The 10,181-nt window shown below is 46.0% G+C and overlaps 1 protein-coding gene across 1 annotated transcript in view; it reads right to left on the reverse strand.

Moving 5' to 3' along the window:
* Positions 1-4,923: 4,923 nt before the first annotated feature.
* Positions 4,924-10,181, reverse strand: part of LOC103774244 (neurotrypsin-like) — a 14,967-nt gene continuing 9,709 nt past the window's right edge. The window contains exons 10-15 of the mRNA XM_008941635.1: positions 9,266-9,407; positions 8,800-9,005; positions 8,163-8,241; positions 7,791-7,913; positions 6,969-7,249; positions 4,924-5,343 (exon numbers count right to left, since the gene is read on the reverse strand). Of these exons, the coding sequence (XP_008939883.1) occupies positions 5,033-5,343; positions 6,969-7,249; positions 7,791-7,913; positions 8,163-8,241; positions 8,800-9,005; positions 9,266-9,407 (1,142 nt within the window). The 3' untranslated portion in view covers positions 4,924-5,032. The remainder of the gene's footprint in view (positions 5,344-6,968; positions 7,250-7,790; positions 7,914-8,162; positions 8,242-8,799; positions 9,006-9,265; positions 9,408-10,181) is intronic.

The following is a 10,181-nucleotide window of genomic DNA, read 5'->3' on the forward strand; positions in this document are numbered from 1 at the left end:
TTCCTTTATTGAAAATAAAACAGAGCCCCACACAGTCACAGTATAATCCATTTATTAGCATACCTTGTGAGCCATTGGTGTTGATCCAGGGGACATGACAGTTTTGGCACTTGACTGATTTCAGAAGAACTCAACGGCTGGTTGGTAGAAAAGGATTTGAACAGAACTGAGTGGGCTACTGACTACCCGAGCAGTTTTTCTTCTTGATATGGGAAATCAAATATTTTTCTGAACAAGTAAAAATACAGCCCAAGAGATGTGCATTGGTCTGGGTCACAGTGCCTTGTTTCACAACGAGGGGTCCCAAGCTGGTTTCCACCAGGGGCCATTCTGTTCCCTCTGGCTGCAAGAAACTCCTAGTGAGTCTATCAGGATGGTGTTAAATACCACACTGCAGTTCATCTCTCAAAAGCTTTCATCTGACTGATGAATATAAGCATAAAAATCTCTTTGAGTCATTGATGGATCACTCTATCTTTGTTGGGGGGTGAAGAGTCTTCAGGATATTGACTTCAGAAGGGAAGGACCACAGAGAAAAGGCAGGCCCACCTCTCTTACCCCTGAGATATCACATATCCCTGTTACTGGTTCCTCACTAATGCCTCCACTAAAACCTTTGAGGACATGATCTGTTATTCTCTGCTACAAGTGTAAAAGGATTACAAGGGTAATGAACATCCTGTCCAAGAGTAATAAACAGCTGCCTGACTAATTACAGTATAGAACATAATTCATAGAAATCATCAGAACAGTGTTCAAAAACAGGAAAGGTGTAAATCTTTAATCCAGTTTCAGCTGGCCAAAGCCTGGACTGGTGTCAAGACAGAGCTGATAAGGGTACCAGTGCAGGCACTGCAGGTCAGGAAGATACTGGCACTGGTTCAGCCTTTATAGAGCACTGGGGGATTCCCTCAAAGAGGGACACCTGGAGCACTAATAGCTTCTCTTTAGACCCTCACCATAGCCATGTTTCTACTGCTAATGCTCCCAGCCAGTCACGATGCCATTCCCTTTGTCCCATAACCAGCATGTGCCACTTTGCTATGGGAAGCTGTCTCACAGCATCCCCGTGGCACAGTGACTGAGCTCTCAGCCCCTGGAGACAGGGCATGTGCATTAGCCCTATCCAGTGGACTCAGGCTGGGAGGACGGACTGCATCAGCCCTACAGGTATGTCAGCTGAGGCAGAGCTCTGCACAGCTATGCAGGTGCTCCCTTGTCCAGAGCTGTGTCACACTCCCCAGAAATACCTACAGCAATTTTTCTGAGCTCAGAATCTTTCTGAACAGGCTGCACCTGCCTGAGACACAGGGGGAATTAACCTTGGCGGGTTTTCATCCCCTTGTAGCTGGGTTCCCACCAAGACCACACCAGCATGTTAAAAGCTAGCTCCAACATACATACATAATACACACACAGCACTGAAATCACTTACATCATTGCCTAGTATAGAAAATAATACTGGGAATAATCAGCAGATGGCACAGCCTCCCCTGGCAAACTGTATTCAGTTCTGGCTACCAAAGCTTGAAGATCCAGCAGAAAGAAAGACGTGGAGAGACAGTGAGCATGTTATCAGATCCTAGACAGTTGAAGAGAGATAGAAAAGCCACAGTTTTTAGAAAAGGGACTATCTCTAGAGTAACTGACAATGGAGAATATAAAGCCAGGCCCCTTATTTCCTCTAGCAGCTGAGAACAAAAGGACAGATGGGACTGAATGAAGACAAAAGGCAATTAATTCAGAAACCATAAAAAAAAATTATGTGCTACAGAGAAAAAATTGTATTGGTTCTCACTGCCAGAAAATATTGAGGCTGAGAGACTAGCTGGATTAAATAAGGGATTAAGCATTTATATAAAAGATTAAGGCTAGTTACATTAAACAGCTTTTTAGAAGTTAGGATATAAATTCTCATGCTTTGGAAAAAGAATAATCACAAAAGGATAGTGCATTGTGTTTGTACAACACCTAGACAACCAAGTACTTGAACTTCTATTTTTAATGTTAACTTCTATTTTTAATGTTAATAACAGTAATGTAAGTATTTCATTTAAATTGGCCAAGAACAAAACTCCCCCAATAGAAGGGTTGTTAAAACTTGTTCAGTACAAACCCACACATACTATCCTTTGAAACATCTGCTGCTGCCCAACGTTAGGTACAAAATACAGTCCTGGGGCAGCTGAGTGCTGCTCATGGAACCAGGCAGTTACAGTAAGCCTTGGTGGCAAAGCACATGAGTTTGGTTTGGGCCACAGTCCCAGTTTAAAAAGTAAGGAGCAACTGTGGTGCTCAGAAACAGGTCAGGACAATTGAGGAGAGTATTGGCAGGCTTGCCTACAGTATCAGTAAGGTGTAAAAGTAGGAGAAGGAGATTGGATGTTTCCTTCCCTCCTCCTGGCTTATGCAAGACTCATGGGATGTTAATTACAAGGATTCTCACAGCTTTCCTTGTGACAAGATCTCGGAGAAAGAAACATGATGAACTACACCATGGTAATTTCAGAAGACAGGGCCAGACCTTCACCTCACTGGTGTTACAGGGTAATTTATTCCAACTCCTAAACTAGTTAAGTAGGGTTCGGGAGATAACTTCATAGGTGGAATCCTTTGGGTGTCTCTGTGCCTGTTGGCATTATGAAAGATCACACCAAGTTAAACTAGGGCTGTGACAGCACCCAAAGCATAGAAACTTTGAGCGGCTGTAGCATGCTGGCTTGGAGGAGGCTGAAGGTAAAAGCCAAATCCCTCCATGTTTCCCAGACAGGCACTGGTGCTGCAGCGTGGAACTTGGTGTTCAATCCCCTGCAGAACCAGATGTCTGTGACATAATTAACCTCAGTTCTCCTGTCATTTTAATTCCTGGGAGATAAGGAGCAGTCTGCAGCTTGCATCTTAGGGACTCTGCCAGGAGCTGTAGGACAACACAGCCAGCATGGAGCCAGGCACAGTGCTGCCAAAGGATCAAGCCTAGCACTTCAAACAGGGTTATCAGCAGAAATTGCACTGCAGACATTCAGCCCCTTGAGAAGAGGCAGAAACAGACCAGGTATGTCTCAAAGACCAGTTTGCAGGACTTCTGACATTGAGTGTTTTAAAGATTCCTACAATTATTTTCAAAAATAAGGTTTCCAAGAAGGATCTTTAAAAACAGCCCGTTGTATCACTGGTAACCCAGCTATCCCTGGAAAGGGTAAATGCTTAGTTTAGCGTTCACACACAAAAATCAGCCACCTAGCCAGGTCAGCACTTTTATATAAAGCTGGTTTATAGAAGACAAATTAAAGCTTTAGGCAATCACTACTTATTGAATCCAAGGCAACTTCTAGGACTCTGTTTCCTCATGCCCTGTAATATAGCATTGCTAATCCACAGGCTGTGCTCTGCCTTCTCTTCTTGCCTTGGTAATACCTAGGTACTGCACACCTCAGTGCCCTCAGTGCAGACCTTCCAGACAGCAGGCCAGTGCCTGACCCAGTCATTGCCTACCCTTCAGTGCATGAGCAAACCCCCAAAACACACATCCACATCTGACACAAGTTCTGCGTGCCCCATCCTGTGTTAGCACTCCATGTTCGGGTCCTTGGTTATACATCAAAGCTTACTGCCCCTGCTCCTGAGCAGACTTGTCTTCTCTCTGGCTTGTCTATACACAGTGGGAAGACACTGTGCACAACACAACTGTCAGTGCACTTAGCTCTTCTGTCTCCTTTTATATTTTGCTACCTACTTGAGAATAATAAACTTACAAAAGTGCTTACAGCACTTTTAAGAGGAAACTGAATTTGTTTGGATGAGTGCTTGCATACCTTCCATTTAAGCCAGTTTACTCCCACTGAGAAGAATGGAAAGAGAAATGGTGCACAGAAGAGAAGAGAGAAGGCATAGCCCAGAGGTTGAAAGAACAGGCCACGCTTCAGGAAGGTGGGAAGTTGCTTTGCAGCACACTTACTATTCACAAGGAGTAATTTGCTTGAGGTGTATCTATACCCCAGGAGTATGTTTCATGGGAGAACTGTGAACACAGACATATTAAAGACTAACATGAGAAATAAAGGGTAGCTAATAATTATGTTGAATAAGGTACCAAGAGAAAGTCCTCGCAGTGCTGTTAAATCATGACTCAACGAGTGAACGTTTGACGTTAGCATTACATTTGGATTTGTAAAAAAATGTGTCTGCTGAGCCTTTTGAGGTCACATTTTTAAGTTCTTCATAGTTATGAGGGCAAGAAAGCTATTGCCTCTTAAAGTTGAAGGTTTAACAACAACTTACAACAACTGATTCTAGGAGATGCCACTCTGAGGAAAAACAAAACAACCAAAACCCAAACACAGGAGAACTGCTACACTGAGAAAGCAGCAATAAAACCACAGCACCTGGGAATCTATGATAGAGGATTACAGCAGGAGGGACAAGCACCTTTTAGCAGGGAAAGACAATTTAAAAGTGACCATATGGGAAGCAGACCTACTATTCAGAAGAGAAAAGTTTCCCCCTTAAAGACATAACAGGGAAGGAAAAAACCCTGTCTCTTGGCCTGTTCCCCAGCTCAGGTCAAGTCTTCTAATTCCTTGAATGGGAGAAAGCTGTTATGAAAATATAACTGAAGATTTCCACTATGCCATAGCCTGCTGCCATCTTCCAAGCATCTCACCTCTACTCGCATCATTTTTGAACTGTGCAAACATAGAAAAACAGGAATAAATTTACAGAAGCAAATATGTCTCCACTTCTACCATTTCTGTGTGCCGGGGCAAAGGAACAAGTGTGACTGCATTACAGGATACAGATAGAGCAACACAGACTTATCATTCTTACCACTGTGCACCTGCTTTTTCTGCTCAGAGATTACAGACTGAAGTGAAACCAAAGACTTGAAAGAATCAACCATTAATGTAGAACTGGAGGAAAAACAGTTAAGTCTTTTCCCAGTGTCCAACAACAAAACAAATCTCCATCAGTTACAGCCTTCTGCTGCTGCAGGGCGAAAGGACCATACGCTGAAGTTCCTAGAGCTCAGATATTTTCATTTCAGCTTGGTCACTTTCTTGATCCAGGGTACGTATTTGCTGACCTTTGTGTACACACCAGGGGAATCCTTCCGACCGCAGCCGTAACCCCAGGAGGTGATCCCCAAAATGATCCAGCGCCCGTTTGACCTCTGGCACATGAGCGGCCCCCCGCTGTCACCTTGGCAGCTGTCCACCCGTTTATCTTCAGAGAGGTTCCCCGCACAGATCATGCGGTTGGTGAACTTCGGCCCGTAGCGGCCCTCGCAGTGCTCCCGCGGGAGAAGAGGCACCACCCCCTGCAGCAGGGTTCTCGAGTAGGACTTCCCTAGAACAGAACAGACCAACTGACACACAGGCAACACCAGCGACCTACAGCAGTGGTGCTCCACACAAAACCAGACACTTGTGCGTTGCGTGGCAGGACTACAGCTCAGAAATAGGCCAAGATCTGCGTCTCTGAACCAGCAGAACTTCAGAAAACAGTGCTGCCGAGCCAGACCACAAAAAAAAAGCTGTAGGATCAAAGAAATGGGGAAGAGGTTGGAGAAAAAGGTGAGATCAAAGGATGAGTCTTGCTCCTGGTTCTGCCAACAAGTAACTTGAACCTTGTTCCATTTATTTCACCTCTCTGAGCCTCTATTTTCTCCTCTGTAAAACAAGGACAGAGTTTTCTCCAGAGAATAAACACAGTAATATTTGTAAAATGCTCAATCCTCGGAGAAATTTTGGAAGATGTTTCAGAGGCATCCAAATATTATTCCAAGGAAGCTCACTTCATCTTTGGCCATATTTACTCAAACCTCTTTATTGTCCCAGACTTGCTCAGAACATAAGGTTTGCTTGCTATATTAGACTACAACATTTCATTTCTGTGCCCAAGGTTTATGGTAAGTTCACAAGGTAGTAGGTAACTGCCCCTCTCCCTGGGAACGCCAGGTCTGGTGCAGGAGAGGGGCTGTAGCCACTAAGCCCTCACACAGCTTAAGGGAGTTGGATGGCTAAGGTGCTCTGTGATCCTTCCCAGACACCCAGCTAGGGAAACTGCTGGGAAGGATGGTTAAGTCCAAAATCAACAGACAAAGTCCTGGGGCTATTTGCCTTTTGGCAGCAGGTCTTTCTGAACATATATGACTTTGCTCCTGTCACAGCAGCCCCAGAAAGGCCTCCCTTACCCCAGGCCCTGCATTACATCTCTGATCCTCAAAAAGGGGAGGACAGGACAGACAGTCATAAAGCTTTGTTTAGAGTTTAAAGCTGTCTCCAGACCTTGCATCCCATGTCAGGACTCCATCCAATGCAGCATTTTAAACCATCACCTTGAGAGAACTGAGTATTTAATAATGAATAATTTCTAGAATATTTCCTGCTTCCTATGGCCTCAGAAGCTCTATAGCAATGTGCTGCAAGAGGACATGTACAGGCTGCCTTGAACTCAGTGCAGAAACCAGCCTTAGAGCCCAGCTGTCCCTGCAGCAATATCCAGGAATATTGAGCAAAGCAGTCTTGGAAAGATTCCTTCCATCTCTAAGCCCCAACTTTACTACTACAGTACCATGAAGAAGGCAGGAGGTCACAGAAACATGAAGGCCTCTCACAGCTTTGCACAGGCTCTGCCTATGGGGTCTGCTGTGGGCAAATGTGTGTGTACAAAAGGGAAGAAAGACAGAAGTGTGACTAAATGGCAGCATCACTCTCTCCCACTATTTCAGAGAGATGCTATGGCAAGTAAAATTCCACCATGGGCATGCTCAAGAAGCCTCAAAATCAGAAGAAAACTCAATGGCACAAAAATCACCTCACCTTCCCGCACCCTAACACCAGGCACTGTCACAGACAATGGGATCAATATGAACATGGCCTTGAGTTGTGCAGGCATAAATTAATAGACCATGTAGGTCTCTGAACCCAGAGCTCCCCACTTTTCTTGCCCCTCAAAGCCCCATCACTCACCTGTGTCCCCCCAGCCGGAGATGATGCAGGCTTGCCTGTTGATGTCAGACTTCTCTTTCCTGTCGGGCAGGCAGACGGGCAGAACGTGGCGATTGAAGGAGAGGCAGTGTCCCTCCCTGCCCCGCATCCGCACCAGGGCAATGTCGTTGTCATTGCTGCCAGCCCAGTAGTTCCTGTGGAGAACAATCCTCTCCACGGGCAGCTCCCTCTCGAACTCCTCCTTCACGCCCGTGTGGTAATCGCCCACCCGCAGCAGGTAACGCCGCACATCAACCCCAAACCTGCAGAGAGAGACACTCACCACCTTGATACTCCTACTAAGAGGGAAACAGACTCACAGAAGCCTCAGTGGCTACAAGACTGAACCACCTCCTCGCACACTGATGAAACCGTACCGGCTCCAGGGCTGTGGGTTCTCTTTAGCAGATGTGATAATGCCAGCTGTTGCAGTCAGTGGGTGTCCCAAATCACTATCTACCATGCACAGGACTTTTCTTCCTATAAAAAGGGCTAAAATAGTTGCAACAGGCTTGAAATCTTATCTGTTCACAGCTCCTTAAAGCGCTGAAGAATGGCAAAAAGCTGGTTCCCTTTAAGTTATAAAGCCTCAAGGTTAAGAGGCCAGCTGTAAGCAGTGAAGGATAAAGCAAGCCTACACTGAGTCATCCCCATAAGTGCTCCAAGATCACACATGTCATAACCTGAAGGTCTTGGTTTAGAAACTTTGCTCATGTGGTTCCACTAGGCTGGGAGGATAACCTTGTATGAGGTTATCTTGTTCATTGCTCAGGATCCCTCGGGGGTCCCTACTCACAAATGCACCTTTTGAAGCAGTGGGCTGCAGTCACTACCCAGCAACTGCTGATCAGTGTTGCTCCACACAACAGACGGGTATCTCGACGAAAACCCTTCAGCCGTAGTGAGGCCTGCCATGGCCAACTGCCTCTGAAGAAAAAAACAGAGGAATAATAGGTGTCACACACATGGGAGCTGTTTTCCTCTTCTCCCATCCTCTCTGCCCCATCTGAGATCAGCTGGTGTGCACTCTTCCCTAGACAGGCCCACTGGTTCAACTCAAGTTCAAAAACCACTACTGAAAATGTGTTCATGTCCTCAGCATTGGCCAGGCTGTTTCCAGAGGAAACAGGAGTGCTGGAACCAGTTCTGGCCTTCCCAGCAATTGCAAGGTAGTACCTGAGAGACTTGTTTCCACCTATGATCCTTTTCTTGCGGCGGTGAAGCAGGCGCATCCCACACACATCAGACTCTGGACCTGCACAGCAAAGTTAGAGTAGCTGGGTAGATGCCTTCAGCTTAAGTGCCAATAATTGCTGTCACCGAGATAAATACCATTTGCCTTCCATGAGGGCAAAAATCCTCAGGGTAGTTGACTGCATTGTGTTGTTCGTGTGGAATTCATAAATGATTTGACCCCACAGGCTTCTGCAGTTTTGGTGGAGGTGCTTACTTGCAGTCTCTGTAGTCTCATGTCAGGAATGGGACCTCTACAGAACTTTCCTCAGCACTCTAAAACCCGCAGTCTGCTCATAGCTACTGCACTAAGGAAGGGTATGGTGACCTGGCTGGGGTGAGTTTCTGCAGGCTCAAAGAACCTGACACGGGTGGAGCTCCTCAGACTAGTCTGGAGCACCATCTTCTCCTAAGAAGAAGCAATGAAAACAAGGAAAAAGTAGGAGGTGCAGGACAAGGACATGCTTATTTTGTAGGCAAGGTTTCAGCCAAAGAGAACTATAGGGAAAAAGCATAAAAGCACGCAGAGATCCTACAACCGGAGCTCCAGATTTCTGCACAGAAGAAATTGGCACATCACCTGTTCTCCTGATATCTTGGACCTTCTCTTCTACGTAGTCACAGATCACACCAGCATCCTCACTGTGCCAGCAGCTGTGAATCCCAGTGTCAGGCCTGACACATTGCCTCAGGGTGTGCTCCGTGCCACTGCACTCAACGTGGTCAAGATGGATGGGCCCATGACCTTCGCCAAAGTAAGCCATTGCCCTGGCTTTTGCTGTGCCACTGCAAACAGAGAGAGGGTGAGACTCATCTGCAGCAGCAGGAGGCAGGTGAACCTGATGCACCAGCACATTTTATGACAAATAATATTTATGTGTCACTTCACACACAGAGAGGGGTACAGTGAGAATAAGTCCCTACTCTTTCAAGCATACGTGGGCATAACAAAACTAAGAAATGACCCTGCCAAAAACAGGTCCAGAAAGAAGCTATCTCCCTGACAGCTGTTGCTATCTGTAAGATGCATGTACATGAGCTCTTACCTGAACCCCAGTTGCCTGCAAACCACTGCAGCATCTCTGTCTGTCCAGCCATCATCACAGACACTGCCCCACTGCCCATTCAGGAACACTTCAACCCGTCCCTCCTTGGTGCTTTCTCCATCCACCAGCCGCACAGGAGGTCCTGCAAGAGAGAACACAGGGGTTGCTGCAAACAAAAAACAGTGGAGAGTGTGAGGTGCACCTCTGTGTTGAATCAGAAGACTACAAACATTAATTTTTTTAATACATACTGAAAGTCACTAGTGGATCATGCTCTGAAAGCTGAGTAAGGAGGAGAACAAGAACAGAGGAACGTTATTAAATCCTGAGCCAAGAGTGGACAAGATTAAACATGGCTGGGGAAAAAAATCCACTACATTATAAAACAATGAGTGTATTGTAAACAAGAGCACCTCTCCTATGAGGACAGGCTGAGACAGTTGGGGTTGTTCAGCCTGGAGAAGAGGAGACTCCAGGATGACCTAATAACAACCTGCCAATACCTGAGAGGGGCCTACAAGAAAGCAGGGGAGGGACTATTCACAGGGGTTTGTAGTGACAGGATGAGGGGTAATGGCTTTAAGCTGGAAAAGGGTAGATTTAGGTTAGACATTAGGAAAAAGTTCTTCAATATAAGGGAGATAGATCCCTGGAATAGGTTGCCCAGATAGGCGGTGGAGGCCCCCTCCCTGGTGACATTCAGGATCAAGCTAGATGAAGCTCTGAGTAGCTTGATCTAGTTGGAGATGTCCCTGCTTATGGCTGGGGATTTGGACTAGATGACCTTTGGAGGTCCCTTCCAGACCAGACATTCTGTGATTCTATGAAGAGAGGAGTTCTACATCCAGGAAAATGTTGGATGCCATCTATTTCAATGAAAAACGTCTGACAAACTGGAAAGTTTCTGTAGTAGGGA

Source organism: Merops nubicus, unplaced genomic scaffold (assembly GCF_000691845.1).
Source record: "Merops nubicus isolate BGI_N331 unplaced genomic scaffold, ASM69184v1 scaffold4466, whole genome shotgun sequence".
Taxonomy (NCBI): Eukaryota; Metazoa; Chordata; class Aves; order Coraciiformes; family Meropidae; genus Merops; species Merops nubicus.